Here is a 25,252-nt window from a genome sequence, read left to right on the forward strand (position 1 = left end):
ATTTGTATCCGTTTACTTTGGAGTACTTCGGAAACCAAAGTCAAATAAATAAATGAAAATAAAAGATTAACTCACGAGGCATCATTACATGTTATGCATGTGCTTTGACGATGATTTTGCCCCCTAAAGCCAACCATCATGTTCATATCCCTAAACTTTTTCTATCTTTTTCGGAAAAAAAATCACTATATTTTTTAGCAACCAGTTATAGTAACTGGGTTTATATATATATATATTAGTGTATTTTAATGTAAATAAAAGATTTAAATTAGAGGTACTGAATTCAACTGAACCCATATATTGACTTTTAGCTCCACACCTGATTATATGATCCTCTTTTTACAAAAAAGCAGCTATAAAAACTCATTTTTATATTTCAATAAACCCATGTTTGTCCAAAATTCTGGTGTTATATTATTAGAGTATTTTTTTCTTTTGCTTTGGGGAATTAATGAAATATACCTAGATGTCATTCGTCTTGCTAGATGTACAAATCCCACAGATAGTATAGTCAGTCATCTCTATTACAGCATCCGTATATAACATCTCTCTATAAAAACCCAATTTTTTCGGAACCGATTATTTATGTTATATTTTACTTCTCGATAATAGTATTTAACTTATAACAGCAACAATCAACTTTATATCAATACGTTCTTTGTAAATTACCCCCCATATAACAACTATTTTTTTTATTAATATAATAATTAACCATCTTTATAAAAATAAAACATATATGATTACCAATAATAAGTGTAGAGATTTTGATCAAATATTGATCCTTTAATACACTATTTGTGACAAATAATCTCATATATATATATATATATATATATATATATATATATATATATATATATATATATATATTCATTGTTAAAATATTTTCTTTTGTTATACAAAGTGTGATTAAGCTTAAAATTTAGCAATTAAAAATGAGAAATTAGATTTTATGAATCTTTTTTTGCCTATAACAGCGAAATATTATTTAAATGTCACTGGTGTATAACCGTCATTCTCTATAATAGCCAAAAAAAAAAAAATCGGACCCAACAGTGCAATTATAGAGAGGTATGATTATATTACAATTCAAGTGAGGAAAAAAAAGGTTCACCGGATTAGAGAGGAATCTTATTCATATATTTACAAGCTGATTAACAAGGACATATAGGGTGCGTTTGGCAAGAGAAAATGTATTTTTTGGGGGGAAATTATTTTCTCCAAAATATAAGTGATTTTCTTACTTATTTTTTTATTTTTAGTAAGCAAGTGGAAAATATTATTAAATGCATTTATATATAATCTTGGGAATTGGGTAATGGTCGGGGTATGGGGTGGGAGTCAGGGGAGGGATAGAAGGGGATAGGGAGTGGTGAGGAGACAATCAGTGTGAAACACCACTCAGAGGTATCCGTGTATATATCTAGGATTAATTTTAAGAAGATGGGTGCATTATGACGGAGAATAACAATTTATATTTGACAAGTTCAATTGGTGCTTACCACAAAATTCATGAAACTTATGAAATTATAGATTTTAAATTAAGTAATTGTTCTTTTTTTTTTTTTTGCAATTTTAGTTTTTTTTTTCCACATATATATTTGTTATTCGTATTGAAAATATTGGAATCAATTGAACCCATTTAACGACGATGACAGAAGGGAAATACGGATTCCATATGTCAGACTTGGGGATGAAAGAATAAACCAAACAAATAAAGAAAGAAAAAAGAACAAAGTACTTCGTTAGAACGTAAAGGGACACAAGACATACATGTCCCACATGAATGAACCTGATTCTAGCAAAAGAAAGGAAATATTCAATTCTAGGAGGAAAAAAATGATAAGATAGATGTGGGATTTGAAACCTCAATTTCATTTGTAATTGTAAAGGTGCACCCAAAAATTGTTGCATCATATGACACACAAACATACGCCCGTGACACCATTTATGAATTTGTTTTCTCTGCTTTCATCATTGAAGTCATTTTACTAATTTTTAAAGAAATTATTTTCCTAAAAAGAAAATTTATCAAAACTTTTTGACCAATTAAATTGAGCAAATTTCGTCGCACCAAAACACATCCACAATCGGTTGAAAATCGAAAATAAGCCCTTTCTTTGATTTGGATAAAACTAACGTGGTTATGCTCTCAGCATGATCAATTGGCGTACGTGAGAAACTTTGAAATGTTGAGTAAACAAATAAATAAAGACAACAAATGTAAATGATTTGTTAGTAAACGAATGAAGTGTCTACTCGAAGGTATATCCACTTGGACATGATTTTGACTCTCATAATTATTTCAATCTCTTATTTCAATCTTTAGTTGAACTCCGTTTTCAAAGGCCTCAGAGAATCCTATATTACTTGCTCAGATTCACACCATATATGTGGCAAGACTCGATTCATTCATCTCTCGAGCCCAAAGACATAGTTAAGATTTTTAGTTCATGAATTTTATATCATAAGTTTTTATTTCCTAATTTCTTAATATGTTATTTATACAAATTAAATGATTTTTTTAATATAAATATAAATTTTTAATTAAAATTATTGAGTTCTTTCGAATCCATAGCTAAAGGGCTAGCTCTGCCCTTGTGCGAGCCCAACATTGTTCTCTCGTTAGTTTACAATTGTTCTTTTAAAGTTAAAGTTACTGTACTATCTTTTGTGATAAAAAAAAAAAGCCACTCAAATTTGTGTGTATATCACAAAGTTATTAAACTATTTTTTTATAACTATAAAATACTTCATTGTCTCTAACTTCTAAGTATCTTAAGAAAAGTATCTCCTTTATTTTCTCTAATGATATTTTTATTGACACCCGGGCAATATTAACCGACTTTTTACTACGAAAAGTAATTTAGTAACTTTTATAATATTTAGATAGATTTATTGCAAAAAATATTTCAGCGACTTGTGTACAATAAATTCGAGTCGCGCTCCATGAAATTATCCTTATGTGTTCTCTCAATGGATTTGATCGACAGTAAATCATAAGCATCGTTTTTAAAACCAAACTAGAGTCTAGAAGTATGGAGGAGTCGTTTGGTATATGGTATATAATAATTTCGAGATAGAATTTTGGATTAACTTGATCTCATGTTTTGTTTGGGGTATTAACTAATTTCAGGATAATTTTTACACTAAAATGATGGAATTAACTATTCCATATAGAAAGTGGATAGCTAATCCCATGGAATATCCCAAACTAGTGTACCAAACGATTAAATGACTACTCCCTCCCTACACTTTTACCGGTACAATGGAGTATACTAAAATGAGATGTCTATTAATAGTAAAACTACCGGTTATTATTGTTTTTTAAGAAATGTGTCAAGTTAAATATGGACAAATAAATATGTGTGAAGGGAGTATTTCATTATGACACATGTGCAGGAACCTGGGTGATTATAATGATTTGACTGTCAGCATTGACTTATGAGAGCTCCCCTGGGCTACGGCCCACGATTTCTATCAAATGGGCCTACTTCAGATGTACTCCTTATGGAAATGCCGAATTATGTTCCATCATCACATATGAACATTTTAATGGATCTCAACTATGAATTTTTTTCCTCAAATATTGCAGGGGCAAGTGCAGTGATAGCTGATTTTAGGATTTTTATTTAAGGCATAATCGTTTATAAATTTTTTGTTGTAATAATGGTTTATATATTTCTGTAAGTTTAGCCATTTTTGAATTAACTTCAGATATATGAGATTATAGTTGAACTTGATGATTTGCCAAAGCCAAATGTCAAATAATTTAGTATAAGTATTATTTATGTAAATAAGTGTAGACACATTTTTGTAGGATTATGAGTATTAGATTGTAATTGGGTCCAATCATATCGATTCTATAAAAGAATATTAATTGTCCTATGTGTTTCTAATTATTGATTTTAAAAAATAAAAATAAAAACTGAGGGTGACAAGCATTTCTTCTTTTTCTTTTTGGTAATTAAAATTTTAAGTACCAAAGATCAATATTAACTTGAGCCAAAGGTCCATCGGAAACAACCTCTCTACCTTCAAAAGGTAGGATAAGACTCCATACACACTACTCTCCCAAGATCAACATTACAAAACCATTGGGTAGCTTGAACACAGCTGGCTATCCAAATAAAAAACAAGACTATCTGCTTAATAAAACCAAACAAGACTAAAAACATCAAGGCTTATAGGGTATATCTAGATCTAACAGTAGCTCTAACATTACACATAAAAGCTACTATTTCCTTAGCTAGGTTCTCCCAGTCTCTATTTTGCTTGTTAAAAATCCTTTGCTTATCCACACAACATGATCAGTTTTAGCATAGACCATTTAGCAAAAATGTGCAGCAGCACTTTTCCCCTTTGCACTCAACTGTCCATTGAAAATTTTCTTTTGGTCTTGCCTCATTCTGAAACATCAAAAATGCGTCTAGGCAGGTCATCTATTAGCTTTAAGCAGAGTTGTCTAATTTTGGTAAGCAAACTTTACATCAAGTAACATGCATTTTCATGTTGCCAATAATGATTTATGTTAAAAAAACCAACTGAAGAGAAAAAAAAAAAAAAGTCTTGAATCTCATACAAAATAGAATCCAGCCAACCTTACGCTCACTGTCTATGTTTTTCAGTTTTCATTATTAAAGATGGACTTTAGTTCTATATACTGATTGTATAATTTTTAACATTATATTAATATAACTTAACATATAATAACAAGTTACTTATCATTTTTATAAGGTTATTTATCAATATTTATCATAGAAATTTACTTGTTATTACCTTAGTCATTATAAGTGATCTGACTGTGTCAGTGTGAGTATTTTTATACTGTAATATGTTTTATACAACTCCATTTGTACCATTTATGTGATACACTTTCCTATTTAGTTTGTCCTTAAAAAAATGATACATTTTTATTTAGAAATAATTTAACTTAGAACTTTCATTTTTACCCTTAATGAAATGATTTACAACCATACAAATATCTATGACTTATTTAGACCACAAGTTTCAAAAGTCTTCATTTATTTCTTAAACTCCGTGTCCAGTCAAACTATATCACATAAATTGGGACGGAGGGAGTATCAAATTACCTAAATGATATTTATAAGTAAAAATTTTAAAATTAATTTATAATCAGAAAAATAAGACAGGTTATGATTAACTGAATGACGTATAAAACAGTCAATAAATATTTTCAAATTTGCTCCCCTTTACTAAGTTTAGAAAATTGATAACGGCCTTTGAAATTGAAAAAATTAATTGTCAAAGGCTAAGGAAAATTAGAAGGAAACACACATTAGTACAAGTAATCAAAAAAGAAGGCGAAATGATCTCGTCATCAATACACAACGCGTCTCTCTCGGTTTCTGTTCTTTTTATATCGTTCTTCAAACAATTCTCACACGTTGAAACATTTTCCCTGTCATAAAATTCTACTTTTTTTTTTCATCGAAATAAAAGATCAGCAAAGGTGAGAATGATTTCTTTTCTCTTTTATTTTCTTGCTTTTCTGGGTTAGTTTATGTATGTTTATGTTCATTTTAGAATTTAGCTCGATTTGATGAACAGAGACGAGGCCAAAATTTGAAGCTTATGAATTCGAGATTCTAATTTATATAAGTTATTGAATTTTAATTTAAGAATTTATACATATTCTTAAGATAAATACAAAATTTGGAACCATGTTACTTGGTTTGGCCGAGCCTGTAGCTTCGCCCCTGTGTTTGAAGTTCACGTTTTTCCTGGAATTGTTATGGGATCATGTTTGGATATAGAATTGTTACAATTTTCCATTCCGGATTAATTCAAAAAAACTCCAAATACCTGTTTTCATATTTTTTACTCCAAATCACTTGCACGTTCAATATTTTTTCTAAATTGTATTCATGTTCAAACACTCCGATTTTCAAATATCATTTTCCAACCTTTTTCCAAATATTAATATTTTTCAAATTTCACATTTTTTTATGTCTAAACATTTGGATGGTTGAAATAAAGGTGACAAAGATGAATATTATTACAGATTTTCTGTCCTTTTTTTTTTTTTTTTTCATTTTCACTTCCTCCTTCTCCATTGAAATACTTTGTGCTGCGTAAATTTGTCGTTCTATCAAATAAGATTTTAGGCTTTTGAGAGCAAAACAAAGGTGAAATGACGATCGCATTAATTTCTTTTACCAGTGTTTCCACCTTTTTATACTATTCATTTTGTTCTGATCGTATTAGGTGATTGGTCATTTATCCCAAAAGGAAATTTGTTTATATTTTTCGTAATTCAGTTTGCATAATAGTGTAACCACGTCTGTCTGAACCGGTCGATTATCATAAGAAAGGGGGGAAAAAAAGAATCATATTCGTATGAGCTCGAAAAAATGTGAGTAGTTTAGTTTCATTTTGGAATTTTCAAAATGAGGTAAAAAAAGTTGTAATGATATATTATTGGGAAATCAACTTGTTTTTTTATGATACGTTAGCTTAATCATTTGGTATAATTATAGCTCAGCTCGTACACATAGCCTCTCATATTTGTCTCATGCATTTCAACATCTTTTTGTAACAATTTTGGTTGTAATTTGTGTGTGTATTAAATGTTGTTCTCTCTTATGTGAGTCAACAAGATTGTTCTCCTTTTTAAATATGATCAGCATTTATTAAATTGCACCAAGTTTGAGATTATCACAATTATAAATTATGTTGCTCAGACTCTCCTAAATCCTGTCGGAATCGTATCGGATCCTTCAAAAATGCACTGCTTTTGGAGGATCCACACACATCGTAGCATTTTTAAAGAGTCCGAGCAATATAGATTATAAATATCCTAGCATTATATAGTTGAGTGAATGTGAACAGAAAAAGCTGTACCTGCTTGTAAAGTAACTTTGTTGAATTCTAAAAAGAAGCATCCCGGTGGAATCTAAACACTCACATTGTTTTTCAGAAAACAGAATAAAAAGCCAAACCAAATAAAAACACAACCTAACGTATGTTCCTATCTAAATGCAATGTTTCTGTCGAGTTTTAAGATCTTGATTTAGGCTTTGATGAAACAAATACTGAAAAATCGAACAGAGACAAGCCAGAGATTTAAGTAGCTTTATTGTTTTCCTTTCATGTCTTTTATGTATGGAATGTTAACGAGACAAAGAGACCCTGAGGAAACTTGTAAAATATTGTTGCATTTGTAGATTCTCGTAAACCGATGTAGAGCTAATTCGGGTAACACATTTATTTCATATGCTTGCTGAAATGTGTTTGTTGGGAGTCCGAATACGCTGCCTGACATTAATGTTTGAATCTTTTGTTTACTAAGATGCCTATGTATTGGACAAAACATACAAAGCTTTAGCAGATTATAAGAGGTTTAATTTGTGTTTTATTAGCCTTGTTTATCAGTTGTTGATAACTTTTTACTTGTTTGAAAGTTTCAGAAAATGGCCGAAGTTGAGGACATTCAACCTCTTGTTTGTGACAATGGAACTGGAATGGTTAAGGTAATGAATTGGCTTCCAGTTGTTACCACTGTTTCTTTTTATTTTCTTCATTATGTTGCTCGGACTCTTCAAAAATGTTTCCAGGTGCATGTCGGATCCTCCAAAAAGTAGTGCACCTTTGGAGGATCCTACATGGGTGCAGCAACATTTTTGGAGAGTCCGCGCAACATATTTCAGCGTAGTTCTTAGTCTGTTGTGTGAATTAGGATGCAATAGATGTCAAAACAATTTTGATGTTCCATTATTGAGTGGTATCCTTTTTTTCTTGCAGGCTGGATTTGCGGGAGATGATGCACCTAGGGCTGTTTTTCCTAGCATTGTTGGCCGTCCCCGTCACACTGGGGTGATGGTCGGCATGGGACAGAAGGATGCATATGTTGGGGACGAGGCTCAGTCGAAACGTGGTATTCTCACACTGAAGTACCCTATTGAACATGGTATAGTGAGTAACTGGGATGACATGGAAAAGATTTGGCATCATACGTTCTACAACGAACTTCGAGTTGCTCCAGAAGAACATCCTGTTTTGCTTACTGAAGCACCTCTCAACCCAAAGGCAAATCGCGAGAAAATGACTCAGATTATGTTTGAAACATTCAATGCCCCAGCAATGTATGTTGCTATTCAAGCTGTTCTATCTTTGTATGCTAGTGGACGTACAACTGGTAAGATATTTACTGTCTTTGGTTCGAATGTTAATTTGGTTTTTGTGTCTACACTAAAGAAATTCATACAAGCTAGTTGTATAGTCTATTTGGCCAAACTTTCAAAATTTGCTTACTTTGATAAGTGTTTTTTGTAACGAGTGCTTTTCAAACAAGTATTTCTGGAGAGTAACAGTCCATGTTTGGCTAATAATTTGTGTTTCGTCAATGCTCCAAAAGTGCTTCTGATAAGATATTTTTTTAGCTTCTAAAAAATAACTTGTGCTACTACTCAAAAGCACTTATTTTGTTCCTAAAATTTTGGTCAAACACCTCAATTCTCTAAAATAAGCATTTTTAAAATAAAAAAATAATTACTTTTGGCTTACCAGAAGCTTGGTCAAACAGGCTATAGTCATTTATGCAAATATCAAGATAAATCTGAGAGTCGCGAATCACGATGAGGTGATATGCTTCTGTTGGTTCGCGTGAATGTCAATGGAAATGTTGGATAATATGCAGAAAATATTTGGCTGGATTTTTGTTGAACTTTGTTCTGTACTTCCAAAATCAAATTTGTGGAGAACCAACTCTAATAGACCTTAAATAAGGCATACCAAGTAATTTTATTGAGTGTACTGGAAAAAAGTAGGTGAATTAATTGCAATGGTTGTAATTGTAGTCCAATATGATTCTTGTTCTTGGGAATTTAAGTGGTTTTTCTTGCAGGTATTGTCTTGGATTCTGGAGATGGTGTCAGCCACACAGTTCCTATCTATGAAGGTTATGCACTTCCTCATGCCATCCTACGTCTCGACCTTGCTGGTCGTGACCTTACTGAGTACATGGCGAAAATTCTCACTGAACGTGGATACTCCTTCACTACCACTGCTGAGAAGGAAATTGTGAGGGATATGAAGGAGAAACTGGCGTACCTCGCTCTTGATTTTGAGCAGGAATTGGAGACGGCTAAGACAAGTTCCTCTGTCGAGAAAAACTATGAACTGCCCGATGGACAAGTGATTACTATCGGGGCTGAGCGTTTCCGATGCCCTGAAGTCCTTTACCAGCCTTCCTTGATTGGAATGGAAGCTGCTGGTATTCATGAGACGACGTATAATTCTATAATGAAGTGTGACGTGGATATTAGAAAGGATCTCTACGGGAACATTGTACTCAGTGGTGGTTCGACTATGTTTCCTGGCATTGCTGATAGAATGAGCAAGGAGATTACAGCCTTAGCACCAAGCAGCATGAAGATCAAAGTGGTTGCTCCCCCTGAAAGGAAGTATAGTGTCTGGATTGGAGGTTCCATTTTGGCATCCCTCAGTACCTTCCAGCAGGTTAGCATTTTCCTTGGTTTTTTTTCCTATTTATGTAGCCGATTCCAGAAACCTACTGGCTTGACTAATCTGGATTCAACCCCCCTCCACACCCCCCCCCCCCCCCCACACCACCGCCAAAGAGGGGTCGTTTTCCTTTTTGGTTTAACCACCTAGTTCTTGGAACCTAGCTCAACTAATCTGTATTCGCACCGTAGAAAGCCTTAGATAGGGGGTTTTTCCCGCCCAACCGAAGAGGAACATTTTGGTTTTGGTTTAACCACCACTCGGTTCCCGAAACCTATTGGCTACATTAATCTGGATTCGTAGCTTAGAAAGTCCACTATGGGGAGTTTAACCTGCCCTACCAAAAGGGGCATTTTCCTTCATTTTTTTGGTTTAACCACCCGGTTCCCAAAACCTACTGGCTCGACTAATCTGGATTCATTTTTTTGGTTTAACCTCCCGGTCCTCGAAATTCACTGGCTCGACTAATTTGGATTCACGCCTTAGAAAGCCCAGTATAGCATGTTTTGCTCGCCCTACCAAAGGGAAGCATTTTTCTTCATTTTTTTGTTTGTTTAACCACCTGGTTCCGGAAATTTACTGGCTCGACTAATCTAGATTCGGGCCGTAGAAAGCCCACTATGGAGGCTTTTACCCGCCCTACCAAAGAGGGGCATTTTCCTTTATTGTTATACACGTGTATTTGATTTTCAAATGGTTGAGTCATCTATCTTTATGTTGTTGATGATAAAGTAACACATTTATCATTCTTTGGATTGTAGATGTGGATTGCCAAGGCAGAGTTTGATGAGTCTGGCCCCTCTATTGTGCATAGGAAGTGCTTCTAATTAGAACAACAAATGATTAAAGACACAGTTGAGTGGTTCAAGATTTGAGTTTGTGCTGGCAATGGTCCTCTTCTTTTTGTTTTCATCTCTGGATAGCAAAGCTTTTAGGAAGTTATTATTGGTCGTTGGAGTAATTTTAGTTCTTTACTTTTAATCAATTGTATTGTATCTGAAAAAACTGTGTCGTTTTTCAATATTTTGTTCTTTTTTCTAGTACCATGTAATAAGTTTTTCAGTCGAATGGAACTGTTCTTCTTTTATGCATATATATAAATATATGTTGAAGCAATGAACAAATCGACAATTCTAGGGCATTATCAAGTATGTTATAAAATCATTCTAAAGAGTTAGTACAATATATCAAAAGATGAAGCAAGAATAATAAAGAGATAAAGAGAGACAAGAGATGAGAGCTTTCTTATTCATCCCAATATATTTCAAGTGTTATTCAAGTATATCCAATATGAATCCCTATGCCTCTATTTATAGTGGTGCATAGAGGCATACAAAAGGGTAACAATAAACATGTCATTCAAAATATGAGATAATGGAAGAACCATTAAAATGGTGAAAGATAATGGAAGAACCATTAAGATGGTGGAAGATAATGGAAAAAACATTATATTTGTGTAGTGGAAGTGAGAATTTATTTCTAGAGTGGTGGGCATCCACATTTAATATTTCATAACAAAGTATTAATATATGAAACACCTGACCTTATTTCTATTTTCTTGACGAACGGGAAAGGGTCGAATTTGTCCTTGAACTTCCTGAAATGTACAAATTTATTATCCACTATTGGTGTGGGTCAAATCTACTCTTGCCATCATCAAAATAGGCTAGATTTGTCCTTATTAACTAACAAAAGATCTTTTTAACATATGAGTTTTTTTAAAGGAAAAAGGGTCAAATTTGTTGTGAATTATGTGAAATGGTCTATATTTGTCCCGCAAACGGTGACACTATCGTTTCCTTCAACACTCACAACCTTTAGGGCCTGTTTGGAAAGCCACCCAGGTAATTGGAATTGGGTGTAATTGTGTGTAATTATACAGTTTGGCCTGTTTGTTTCACCAAGTAATTACACAGTTAGGTGAGAATTTGGTGTAATTGAGAGGGTGTAATTACACCCTCCAATTCTCAAGGAGGAGTTGAGAATTGGGTGTAATTACACCTTGTAATTACAGGGTTACTATTTAGTTTGTTTCTTTTTTGTTTATTTTAATTTCTTTTTATTTATTTTTTATTTCTATATAATTTATTTTCATTTTAAATTTATTTTTTATTTCTATTATTATAATTTCTTTTTTATTTTTACTTTTTAATTATTTTTATTTTTTAAAATGTATTTTCTTTTATATTATTTATTTTTCATTTCTTTTTTTCTCATTCCCAACCTTTACTTCTTGTGGTTCCATGTAATTGCTCGTATTCTTTTTTGTTCATTTAGCATAACCATGTTATTATTCTAATTTTTGAAACTACACCTCTTAATATTGGAAAGAATGAGCCATTAACAAATTTGGCATATAACGAGTGGCGTTATTAAAGTAAAATTTCGTTGTGAATAAGGTTATAGACTTATATTTTCCCTTTCTTTTGAATTGTTTACTTAAGTTACGTTGGAACTTACTTATGTAATGTTGGAATTTGACATAAGAGTATTATGTTAAACTTTTTCTTTTGAATTTAGGTTATATTTTCAATTTTAAGTTATTTGCCTTCACATTGCATGTTGTTTATTTTTAACTTATATTTGATGGATTTTTTGTGTCAAACATTTGAATAATGTTATGGCATTATATTTATAAATTTTATTTTTTTGTCAAATATCCAATCCATGACGTTCTCACAAAAAAAGTCTTCTTTTAAATTTTATAATTAATTAAAATTAAATATTATTAATTTGAAAAATATATATCAATTATTTTTTTACAATATTAGTTACAAATATATGATTATTAATTAATACATTTTCAAGAAACAATGTGTTATTAAATAACTAATTTAATATCATATATAAAGGCAAATATTTTTTAAATATTAATTTTAATTTTTTTATAATTAAATTTTATTTTTAAATTAAACTAACTGCGTAATTACACTTGTGCAACCAAACAACACACTTGTAATTACACTGTAATTACAAACAAACAGGTCGTTGTAATTACACAGTTGTATAATTACTAGGCCCTGTAATTACTATTCTAGTAATTACACCAATTTTAATTACCAGGTGGCTTTCCAAACAGGCCCTTAATGATTAAGTTTCTATCTCCCAAGCTCAAGTTATGACCACTTTCAAGCCTCTAATCAGCCCAAATGAAACTCAAAGAATGTTCAATTGACTAAGTTGAATTTCCACCTTTGTCGGAACTTCCTCAAAACAACTCCATTACCAATATCCTTCTCAAATCACTAATGGTGATACTAGAGCTCCATATCACCTGACCGCCTAATAATAAAACAAACCCAAGTATATAAAATTCAACTACTAAATCATTTACAATATTTTGGGCCGATGAAGTGGGAGTTATAATGGTTATCTGCTGACAATTTTTTGGCGAAGGTAAAATGGTGACCTGGAAAAGCGATAAAGATGAAGATATAAGAGAGTTTGTTTGTTTGAATAAGGTGGTAATTATATGATTTTTTGTACGTTCTTTTCCATGGTTATCATAAGAAGGGGAAGTGATGGAATAACGATGGTGTTCAAGCAGTGTTTTCAGATTAGAAATAATCCATTGCTACCACAATAATCGATTTCATTCACAATCTAACGGATAGAATTTGTTAAATATTCTAATGGAGACCAAAAGTGCTCACTTTTTATAAACTTAAGGATCAAAACTACTCAAAAGGATATCTAAAAGACTACTTTGAACCGACCACAAAAATAAGAGATCATTTCTGTAATTTTCTCTACAAACATCTTTCCAAACCCAAAACTATAAAGAGGTGTTTTTATTACTCCTCCCATCCATTTTTATTTGTCCTATATTGACTTGATACACCCACGAATGAGCAATAAATAAAATAACAATTTTTACTATATCATCCATAATTATTATTAAGTCATCTAATAATTAAAATTAATTAAATATATTTTAAAAGTTATGCGGTCACTAAAAGTTCCTTGAAGTTACCAACCCAAAAATTAATAATAAGCTGAAATAAGAACAAAATGGTAAATTATCTTTTGGTATCTTTTGGAATACCAAACTGGACAAGTAAAAATGAATAACTATTTTAATATTACAAAACAAGGGAGTATTACACAAACTCTAAGGTTGGTTTCGCAAATTATCTAGGACTTTGAGACCCAAGTAAGAGAAAGACTGAGACGATCCAAACGACACCGTAATCAGAAGCAGGACCAGCAAACTGGTGATCTGAGTATCCGAATTTCAGTACCAGCAAAAACGAAACCCATTGGCAGAAAGATCCAAAAAATGGGTAAAATAGGAGTAGCAGTGATTGTAGGTTCATGGGTAGTAGCTATATCCATCCTCCTTAATCGAATTGTCCCACAACCTTACATGGTACTATTCCTTTTTTCTTTTCTTTTTTGTATCAAATTTTCTAATGTAATTACTCCATCCATTCATCCCATCCCAATTTATGTGACACCGTTTGACTTGGCACAAAGTTTAAGAAAAGAAATAAAGACTGATGAAATTTGTGGTACAAAACAGAGCTTACACATTTTGTGGTTATAAATCGTGAATTTTAAAGTTAAATTATTTCTAATTATGGAACGGTGCCATTTTTTTTGGGAAAGACTAAAAAAGAAATGATGTCACATAAATTGAGACATAAATTGAGACAAACAGAGGGAGTAAGATTTTTGAATCTTGTGGTCTTAGGATTAGTGGCGGAGCCAGAATTTCCCCCGAGCGGATTCAAAATATAATAAAGTAAACTACGAAGAAGCCTACGGGGGTTCAACATCTATTATATATACATAAAAAGTAATTTTAACCTTGTAAAAATAATATTTTTTTCTGCCGATCTGCCACTGCTTAAGATATGTAGAATGTATCAAAATAACCTTTAATCTTGTGATCTTAAATATGTCATGTGGAAAAATTGGAACTATAGAGTTGCCGAAAAAGAAAAAGAGACATTCTTTTTGAAACAGACTAAAAATGAAAGTAAGACAAAAAAAATTGAAATGGAGCGAGTATGAATTTAACTGATTGATTTGATAATTATATGGAGGTGTATGTAAAATGGATATGGGGTGGTTTTGCAGGATGAGATATATCATATACCTCAAGCACAACAGTACTGCAAAGGCAATTTCAGAAGTTGGGATCCCATGATCACTACACCTCCTGGGCTGTAAGTATTATCTCGTTTTTTTCTCGTATTACCGATGATTACTTGCTTCATCTCTTTGTAAATATGCAATCTACACTTCGGAGTTCATGAAAATATGAACTTCATTAGATAAAGGATGACTATAGGAGTGAAGTGGCAAGGATGTTACTAAAGATGAGGCTTTTTGTCCAACTTTAGGAGTGGATTCTGTGTTTTTTTTTTCTTGTAGATATTTTCCCTTGGTTTTAAAAGTTTTTAATTACCAAAGAATATGGAGTTCAGTATATGCGCCTAGTGATATGGGGCAACTGAAATGTCACAGACTCACAGCATTAAAGTTTTGCCGTCTGCCGAAGAAATATATGATCAGTTAAGGAGTATGTCGAATGACAACTAGTAGAGAGTTTCTCCTCATTTCATTACGGGGTGTTAAGTTATGATTCAGGGATACCTCGACCAAAAAGCTATATGCATGTTCTTAGTAGAGTGGCAACTAAGCATGTCTATGCTCTTCTTGCCAGCTTATAGGATCTTGACCACCTTGCAAAATGTCTATTGTTTTTCTTTTTAAGCATAGCTTCACTTTGTTGATGATCTTAGTTTAGCAAGTGGTTTCTTCATAAATGAGTTGTTAGTACAAGTTTTACATTCTTTCTCAACCAGCTTGCTTGAAAAGTGGCTTACAGGAAGAGTCTATGCAAAGAGTAAATATGAAGGAAGACCTGTAGTGTACTAGTATTAAGAAACCGAAATTATTGAATATTGGGGCAAACAAATCCAATAGATATTAAGGATTCAATATAATCTACCCAAACTTTAGTAGTAGTTGTAGTAGAATGGTAAAGCTTGGCTAGGAGAGGTTTCCTCTGTTCATTATTTGCATGTACTTCTAGTTACAAAAAGTGAATATAGTATGTATATGTGTAAGAGGACAGTATCAGTCTAGTGGATGTAAACTCTATATTGAAATTTCAGTAATTTAATCAGTTTTTCCTTGTCCTCCTTAGTGACTAAGGTTAGAGACTTACATATGATGTGGTGTTTGCTTAGGAGCCTTTTTATTCTTCTTGGATACTTGTATGTCGGTGTAAAGATAAGTATGAGATTTAGAGGGTCTCTAGTTTTAGAGAAATCGCTCTTTGCCTTAAAAATACATATTATTTAGTATTTGTGTCGCTTGCGTTACTTCATTTCCATATCGCTTTGAATCTCTTAGCCTTATCTGACTTCTTTTTATGCTTTTTTTATTGAGCCGAGGGTCTTTCGGAAACAGCCATCCTACCTTGGTAGGAGTAAGTTCTGCGTACACTCTACCCTCCCCAGACCTCACGTTGTGGGATTTCACTGGGTTGTTGTTGTTTTTGTTATTGGAGTGAAAATGGGCTTAACTAGAGCGAATTGGATTTAGAGGATTCATATTGCAACTAATTCTGGATTGAGGTGTAGTTGATAGATGGAACCAAAAGAAAAGAAACTAATACTCTTTAAGTCAAACTAAGATAAACGAGATGGACTGATGGATGGTCCAAAATAAAATAAATAGATCAAATGATAAACATAATTCTCTATTTGTCTCTGTTGGTTGACATAGAGAACAGAAGGATATAGATAACAGAAAAGGACACAGATAAAAGAACGGACCTAGATGATATCGCAGAACATGTGCCATGGCCTTGATCCATGTTAGATATGTAAAGAAACGTTCTCTAATCTCTAAGATGATTCTGTTGAAAAAGCACTCTAACTTTAACTGATAAGGGAATTTGATGCAAATAATTTAAAACTCTTGCAGGTACATTTTTTCACTTGCCCATGTTGCTTCTTTGTTTCCAGGGCTATTCTCTATGAAAGTAGGTGCTTCGTTTTCAGATGCTTGTTCCTCTTCTATCCTACGCTCCAGCAATGGTGTATTGGCTGTATTTTGCAGCATTCTGGTTTACAACATACTTACCCACCTCAGGCCTTCTCTTAATGACAGAAAAGTAACTCTTCGGACGGTTGTCCTAGCATTGTATCCCCTTCACTGGTTCTTAACTTTTCTTTATTATACGGATGTAGCGTCGCTAACTGCTGTACTTGCATCATATCTTATGAGTCTCAAGCAGAAGTATTTCTTGAGTTCCCTGGTAAGAGGATCAACTTAATCCATTTTAATTCCTTCTAATTGATTACTGGGAGCAAAGTTATAAATTGACTTTTGTTCAAGCTCTTTTTAGCTCACTCCTAATTGTAGAATTGTTTTCTTCTATGAATTTTGTGATTAATATTAATCGAAACTCTTAAAGAGTGTTTCCCAATAATGTATTCTGCACTTTACTTGTTCATGCACCGAAAACATGTTTTTTTTTTTTTTGCTCTGCACTTTACTTGTTCATGCACCGAAAACATGTTCTAAAGATATTTACGTATTATTTTAAAACGTGACAAGTTGCTGATTACTGGAATCAACACGTAAGCATGCAGTGTGCTTTTGGGTGTTGTTTATGTTGTTGCCTCCACATGAGCTGTATCAAAATAATAGCAACACCACCCACCAAACAAAAAATAAGAGATAAAGAAGGAAACAATAACTATAGTTCTTATTTCATAGCAATTTTTCGTCCTCTCAAGCATGATTTATTTTCCAAGCATGGATTTGATAGTTTCTTCTGATATTCAAACATTGAATTTGGCCATGTTCTTTTTTTCTAATTGAAAAGTTAACCCTATGTTCGTATATCTGAAGGTTGGGGCTTTGGCTGTGCTTATACGGCAAACAAATATCATATGGGTCTTTTTTATAGCATGCACGGGGGTTTTAGACTATATTCTAACTCAGCAGAAGGATAGTGCTGTATTGACTGCATCTAGTCCATCACAAGGTAAAGATGCTTTCCCAGTCTCGAGTCAAGGTGTTGGAAAAGGCTCTAACTTGAGAAAGCGCAAAATCAGTAATCAAACAGCTACATTCAGCTCTCCTATCCACCAAATGGTTGCTTCTGCAGCGTCTTCCTCAGGTTCTCTTGTCTCTTCTTGTTTCAAGTCTTTTCATCTGCATTTGTATAGTGTTGGGACACATAATAGAATCCGTTGATTTTTTGTTTCTATCCAGTGATCTTCTTTTTGAGAAGTAATCTCTGGTCAGTGGTCTAAAGAACGTCGAATGAAATAATTAGAATCAAACATTATTATGGAATGCATCAAGTGAATTTTTACCAGCTGTCAAGTGATTCTTTATGAGGTGAAATATCCAAAAGATTTACTTGCGAACCTGGATTATGAAGATTAATTCATCTATTGTAAAAAACCCTGGTAACAATGTAAGATATTAGGGAAGATAACATTCCACTTGTTCTGGCGTCCTACATAGATATACTCTTGGTTGTGCTTTTGTAAAATTGTTCTTTTTTATTGTCAGAACACCTCAACTCCGTAGTAGGGAAGTGGGTGTGGGAGGGAAAGGAACTCTTATTACTTGAAATAGTTACTTGGATGTATAATTAATTTCCCTAGTGATATAGTTCTCTTCAATTGTTAGGTTATATTAGAGCCTGTTTGGATGGGCTTAAAAAAAGCAGCTTATAAGCCAAAAAAAATAAATAAGTTGGGGTAGCCCAACTTATTTTTTTTGGCTTATAAGCTGTTTTCAGCTTATAAGCTGCTTTAGATAAGCTAAGCCAAATGGGCCCAATTATTTTTTTGGGCTTATTTTAAGCACAAAATGGCTTTAAGCTGGCCAGCCAAACACTCAAAAAAGCTGAAAACAGCTTATAAGTTGTTTTCAGCAACTTATAAGTCAATCCAAACGGGCTCTTACTACTTAACAAGAGAAACTTGCTATCTTGGTCCCTTGGTTATTAGCAGCTTCTGCCTGTCGTTCTTGCATAAACAAACTTAACCCTCAATAAATCAAATCTTATGCTTTTGAATTTTGATCCCTCCATAAATAAATTCTTACAAACATCAAAATGACATGTTATGCTAAGTGTCTTTATTTAACCCTCCGTATTTTCAGAGTAATAGTTTCTTTTTCTTTGGGCATAACTTTCAGTCTTCTCGCTTTGGCAATTTCTAGTTCTCTATCATAGCAGCTTTTCATAATATCTTGGTTAGTAGCCAATGTTCCTTTAATTTAAGGAGATGTATCAGGAGGGATCAAAAACAAAATCAGATAAATTGAAGAAACATTCTTACGGGAAGTGTGTCGTGCGGAAAACTTGCTTCGCATGTTTGAAGCATCCAGATAATGTAACCAGAGTGGCTAGCATGTTCACGAACACATTGACAACTAATTCTTCCATTGTTTATGTTTGGTACAGACATGTAAGCTTTTCTCGTCAGATGAGTAGTTGCCAATGCGATTTAGGTTCCTTCTGTATATTAAGATTTATAATCACTATTCTTTATGTTATCTTAGTGTATAAGAGATTACATTCCTTTTCAGATTTCTCCCATGAGGTGCGTGAGATTATGTCAAGACTCTGGCAATTTAAGTGGGAGCTTATTGCATCTTTTTGGCCTTACTTTATGATCATGGCCGCTTTCATTACCTTTGTTTTCTGGAACGGGAGTATAGTGCTCGGTACCAACTCTCTCTCTCTCTCCCCCTCCCTGCAACTTCCTCCCTTTGAACTTTCATTTCTTTGTTTCTTTTGTGGTCTCCCTTCCCTTTATTGATCGTGCATCACGCACGTTCTTTACATTGTTTTCCAGGTGCAAAAGAGGCTCATACAGTTTCTCCTCATTTTGCTCAATTGATGTATTTTAGCTTGGTTTCTGCCCTGTTTATGACTCCCGTGCACTTCACAATTGGTCAAGCTGCAGTGCTGGCTCAGTCGTTCCGGAAGAAAAATAAGTTGGTCAGTTTCTTTCAGTTGTGCATGGCATTAATTGTTGGGTTCCTCTCAGTGCACTTTTTCAGGTTAGATGATTGATACTCTTTGTTAGTTTTCTAAATTCACTTCCCCTATCCTTATATTCCTTATCGGAAACAGCCTCTCTACCTCACACAGGTAGGGGTATGGTTTGTGTACATCCGACCCTCCCCAGACCCCACTTATGGGATTACACTGGGTATGCTGTATCCTTATATTCCTTTTTTTTCCCTTATCTCTTTTGATTTTTTCTTTTAAGTATTTTTTTGATCCATTCATCGCTTGTTCTGCAATCCAAATTATAATATCATTTCTTGAAGAGTGTAGTCTTTCTTCGTTATTGCAAACAAAGATTCATTGGAGTTCATTTCTGAGTGACTTTGGGTGGATGCATTATTTTCTTTTGTGACATACTATTTTGATGATTGCAGCATTGCCCACCCTTATCTCGTTGCTGACAATCGACACTATCCCTTTTATCTGTGGAGAAAAGTAATCAAATTTCATTGGTCAATGAAGTACTTCCTGGTTCCGCTCTATGTATATTCATGGATATCCATCTTCAATATATTGGGTTAGTAAAATATGCGTCCTATTCTAATGTGCATATGTTGTTTCTACTATACATCCCTTAGCTCCTCCTGTGGATCAAAGAAAAGAAAATTGTGTTTGTACCTGTAGTTTCTTTTAGGGAAAAGGATCAAATTTACCCCTGTACTTTGAACTAAGAGACAAATTTACCCCTAATACTTTAAATTTTTCACCCTTACCCCTACCGTTATCAAACTTTGCAAAAACACCCTTAGCCCTAACGGCATGCTGACTGGTTGCCCAGGTGGCTTGCCATGACAACTACCTGGGCAGCATGCCACGTGGTTTTTTTTTTTTTTTTTAAATGATTTTTTTGAAGAAATAATTAAAAAAAAAAGGATAGTATTTGTATAATTCTTTTTTAAAAAGTATGTTTTTTATAGGGACCTATCTTCATTTTGTGAGGTACTCATATGTTTTTTATAGGGGCCTATCATCATTTTGTGAGGTACTCACAATCTTTAGCCCAAGAGACCTATCATCATTTTGTCTTCTCTATACCCTGATTTTTCTGTACAAATTTACTATGTTTTCTTCATTTTTATAGTAGAATGAATTAAAATGTAGGGAAAAAAATTAATGCCTAATAACTAAATATTTGATAAATAATTGAATTCCCTATGAGGAGATATTGAATTTTCGGAAGGATAAAGTACGTATTAAGGAGAAATATTTACGAAACGTGACAATAGTTTTCTATTTACAAAACATAAAATTACAAATCCTATAAAAAACATACTTTTTTAAAAAGAATTATACAAATACTTTTTTTTATTTTTTCAATTTTTTTATTTCTTTAAAAAAATCAGTGTTTTTATTTTAAAAAAAATATTTTTTTAAAAAAAAATATTTTCCACGTGGCATGTTGACTGGAGCAGGGGGTGTTTTTGCAAAGTTTGATAACGATAGGGGTAGGGCTGAAAAGGTTAAAAGTATTAGGGGTAAATTTAACCCTTTTCCCTTTCTTTTAAAAATATTCTTTTTGGGCTTTTTTCATTTTTGGCCCGTTGGCCAATTAATTATGGGCGCTAGCCAAAATATACAAAACCTATACACTGACTATGTATATTTATGCATATTATATGTATAATTATGCTTAATATACAAAATATATACATTTGGCGGCTATTATTTTGTAGAGCAGTCCAAAAATGTAATTACCCCTTCTTTGTACTCAATTTGTAGCTAAAAGTCAGAGGAAGACATGGGTACTGGTATATTTCTTGGCTACCGCTGCGACACTGATTCCTGCTCCACTTATAGAGTTCAGATACTATACGATTCCGTTCTTTTTCTTGATCCTCCATTCTCATGTTGATGATGATAGAAGTTGGCTTTTGATGGGAGTCCTGTATGTTGCCATTAATATCTTCACTATGTATATGTTCTTGTTCCGGCCATTTTCTTGGGTCCATGAGACTGGTGTTCAGAGATTTATATGGTAGCAAGATACTCGGGAGAATTCAAGAAGTGACCGATAGATTTGGTGCACCAGTATCTGGCTGTACCTGCAGATCCCAATTGGTCAATTTGCTTGTTCATCTGACGAATGTGAGTTCTTGAAGGCACCATATAACCTATTGAAATGCAGTTCGGGATCAGTTTTTGTACGTTTAGGGGGAATTGGTATACCATGTTACTAAGCTTGACGCTCTTCGTTGGTGGGAGGTAGCGGGTAAGAATATTCGAGGTGCGTGCAAGTTCAATCGGACACTAAAAAATTAGAAGCATTTTTTGGAACGTATACTTTCATTAATTCCTATTTTTGGTAGGTGCAGTAATTCAACATTAGTTGTAGTTGTAAAATTATGGCAAGTTAACTTTGTCTGTTCTTGTGGATTACTTCCCGGAGAGGGTGGAATATAGATTTATCATTGAACTGTGGTTTCAACATGAAACTCTGAAGATGACACTCAAAAGTAAAGCAGCATTCCAAACTTCCAAAAATAGAAAGAAAGTAAACTAAATGTGTACTTGATGGGAAAACGTGGAAATATTGCTATGAGTATTTCTATGATGACTTTGACGCACTTGTTAGAAAAGTCAAAGGAAAGTTTGCATGTTTTGTGGAATTTGAATGTTAGGTATTTTGCACATCAGAGGCATAGTGCATTTGGAACTCTGCCGCGGGGAAAGTGCAGTCGGTTTAAATTCAGATAAAAACTACTACAAAGTTACGGTAGCTTTACAACCAGTATAAAATACTCTAAATCATGATGGATTCTCTAAATAGTAAATGCAAGCACGAACTATGGTAGATTGACTAGTGTATAATATATTAAAATTGTACTTAGTAAATAAGTATAAAGCAAAATAGTACCCAAAAGAATCATATTGCTAATTCCAAATAACTTGGAATTAGGACAAGTTGATTGACTATGACCGAGGACGTGCTTAACCAAAGTTTCAGGTTTGAACTCTAAGAACAAAGAAATTTATAATAGAAAGCGTTTTTCTCTTTAATGGTCCTATGCATCGTGATTCGGATTAATCAGACAGTGGATACTGAATACCAAATGATCAAATTAAAAGAAAGCCAGAGAAGAAAACTTTAAAGCTGTGAGACGATTACTGGAAACATAAGTCTATGTTCCATTTTGTCAAAGAGTTTTACTAGTACCACTTACGACATATAACTTGTATTTCGTAGGTTCTCTTTGAAAGTTGAACATCAATAGTATATGTAGTGTCTTGAGACATGGAGTTACACGTTTTTGTTTTTAGTCAATGAGATGACTATAGTGCTCTACAGTTTACACGTTTATGCTTACCTGCAACACTCAATACGTTGTATTTGGTAACAAAAGAAGTACATTTATGAAGAATTATTTTCAGTATCGTTCACTCTGAGAATGCGTCCATACTTAATAGTGCAACCCGCGTAAAGGGCTCCAAATACAAATCCATGTTGTAAATATTAATCGCCATTTATAATTATTGCTCAAAACAAGTTCAACGATATTTAAGGTATGGTTTTATTGTGCAGCATAAAAAGTTGAGTAGAAGTTTATCTTACTTAGTGTTTACATCAAACCAAATAATGCAAGATAAAAAAAAACATCGTGTGAATATTTATCTTCGGCCAGGATTAAGTGATATATCTTCTTATTTTAATTTTTAACTATTAAGGTTAAATTGTTTTATTTGATACAACATTCCTTAATCAATCTATTCTGATTTACAGATTTGACGATATTAGCGGGATGACTTTTGTTAACAACATGGACATGATTTACGATATGAAGAATTCAAAATGCATATATTTACAACAAATAATAATTACGGATTAGTTCTAAATAAGATGAGACATTCGTTAAAATATGATGTATAGCTAACCGAGAAAATGGGCGATATATTCGTAATAAATTCGTACGCATTGTAAAAATAAAAAAATAAAAAAATAAAAAAGGTATATTAATATTTTGTACACGGATTAGAATTTTCTAATGAGGAATATATTTTAAGGAATATAGGAAAATATGTACATTCCTTAAAATATGTTCCTCCTTATTTTCAGTTTTGCTTCTTGACGAGGATATATAGACAATAATATTCTTTTTATTTTCGTAACAGATAATCCTAACCCCTTTAGAATTATGAATCTATCTCGGCAGTATCCATGCCGTGATGTCAGAATTTGGTTCTTGCAAATTGAATTTGCAACTGCAACCAAATACTCCGTCTCATTTTAAGTGTTTTAGTTTGACTGGACACGGAGTTTAAGAAATCGAGGGAGACTTTAAATCTTGTGATTTTAAATTAAAAATGTGTGTAACCTTTAAATCTTGTGATCCAAAACTTGTTAAAACTTACTTAATATAGAAAGAGACACACTTTTTGGACAGACAAAAAAAGAAAGTAAGACACTTAAATTGGGACGGATGGATTAGAAGTTTTCTAAACCCCAAAAAAAAGGTGTGTATGTCTGACTTTACAAATAGCAATTAAGACAAATTTTCTAAGATGATCCAAATGCAAGACAGTTAGTACAAATATAGAAAGGAGGAAGTAAACGGGGGGACCCTTTTTGCCAAAAAATCCTGTTTAATTCGATTGACTAATCGTGTGTACAAACCTAAACCATATATGGTTGGATCAGAAACAGATCATTTTCATGTTGAACTATGCCATTTTAGAAGATAAAAAAATTGGTGATTTTTTTCTCAATATTTTAGTTTGGTCAAAGATCGCTTCACGTCTCGCATTACCTACACCTTAGAATAAAATCGATGGATAATGTAATGCATTAGGAAATATATATTTGTAGTAATAAATACTAACAATGAAGTCTAACTCAAATGACGTGATTAAACCTTAAGCCTTTAAAATACTTGATATATATGTAAAGACTATTAGGGGTCATTTGGTTACCGAGATAAGGATATTAATCTCGGTACTAAATGTGAAATTACATCTATTCGTCGTTTGACTTTTGGTATTAACTAATAGAGTCCGGAGCCAAAATGGGTTATTTTTGCAGCCATTAGACAAAAATGGTATGTTTTTTTTTTTTGGACCAAAATGGGCAGTTCGTGATCCATGCAACGAAATAGGTGTTTTTTTTTTTTTTTTTTTTGCAATTCGTGAAATAAATGAAAGAAACATTTTTTTTTTGGCATTTCGTTGCATGATTCACGAAATAGCCTTTTTTTTTTTTGCAATTCTTGAAATTAAAGAAGAAACTGTTTTTTTTTTTTTTTTTTTGCATTTCGTGACACAATTCACGAAATAGCCTTTTTTTTTTTTAATTTCGTGAATATTAATTAACTTAACTGTTTTTTTTTTTTAGCATTTCGTGAAATAGGCAACTTTTTTTTTTTGCATTTCGTTGCCCAATTCACGAAATAGCCTTTTTTTTTTTTTTTTTGCAAATCGTGAAATTAATGAAAGAAACTGTTTTTTTTTTTTAATTTTGTTGTGCAATTCACGAAATAGCCTTTTTTTTTTTACAATTCATATAAAAACAAAATTGTAATATATATATATATATATATATATATATATATATATATATATATATATATATATATATATATATTGTATTTCGTTGATACATGAACGAAATAGGATAATTTTTTTTTTATATTTCGTTTATATAAAAACGAAATAGGAAAATATAATATTTTTTTTTTGGTATTTCGTTTATATAAAAAAGAAATAGGAATTTTTTTT

At 32.7% G+C, this 25,252-nt stretch overlaps 2 protein-coding genes across 4 annotated transcripts; both read left to right on the forward strand.

The window, feature by feature from the left end:
• Positions 1–5,378: 5,378 nt before the first annotated feature.
• Positions 5,379–10,587, forward strand: LOC132630326 (actin-1-like). 2 transcript variants are annotated; one of them, XM_060345912.1, is made up of 5 exons: positions 5,379–5,473; positions 7,431–7,493; positions 7,765–8,158; positions 8,867–9,480; positions 10,248–10,587. In XM_060345912.1, the coding sequence occupies exons 2-5, from the start codon at positions 7,434–7,436 to the stop codon at positions 10,311–10,313; spliced, it is 1,134 nt and encodes a 377-aa protein (XP_060201895.1). In that variant the 5' UTR covers positions 5,379–5,473; positions 7,431–7,433; the 3' UTR covers positions 10,314–10,587. The 2 variants fall into 2 exon arrangements, with proteins under 2 accessions (XP_060201895.1, XP_060201896.1); XM_060345913.1 differs by having other exon boundaries at positions 5,395–5,473; positions 7,425–7,493.
• A 3,001-nt stretch (positions 10,588–13,588) lies between these two features.
• Positions 13,589–21,959, forward strand: LOC132630325 (dol-P-Glc:Glc(2)Man(9)GlcNAc(2)-PP-Dol alpha-1,2-glucosyltransferase). Of its 2 annotated transcripts, none has more exons than XM_060345910.1 (8): positions 13,589–13,855; positions 14,569–14,657; positions 16,429–16,762; positions 17,362–17,632; positions 19,060–19,197; positions 19,329–19,536; positions 19,921–20,063; positions 21,266–21,959. In XM_060345910.1, exons 1-8 carry the CDS (start codon positions 13,766–13,768, stop codon positions 21,523–21,525), a joined length of 1,533 nt encoding a protein of 510 aa, XP_060201893.1. In that variant the 5' UTR covers positions 13,589–13,765; the 3' UTR covers positions 21,526–21,959. The 2 variants fall into 2 exon arrangements, with proteins under 2 accessions (XP_060201893.1, XP_060201894.1); XM_060345911.1 differs by having other exon boundaries at positions 13,805–13,855; positions 16,470–16,762.
• Positions 21,960–25,252: the final 3,293 nt, after the last annotated feature.

This window comes from Lycium barbarum, chromosome 3, assembly GCF_019175385.1.
Source record: "Lycium barbarum isolate Lr01 chromosome 3, ASM1917538v2, whole genome shotgun sequence".
Taxonomy (NCBI): Eukaryota; Viridiplantae; Streptophyta; class Magnoliopsida; order Solanales; family Solanaceae; genus Lycium; species Lycium barbarum.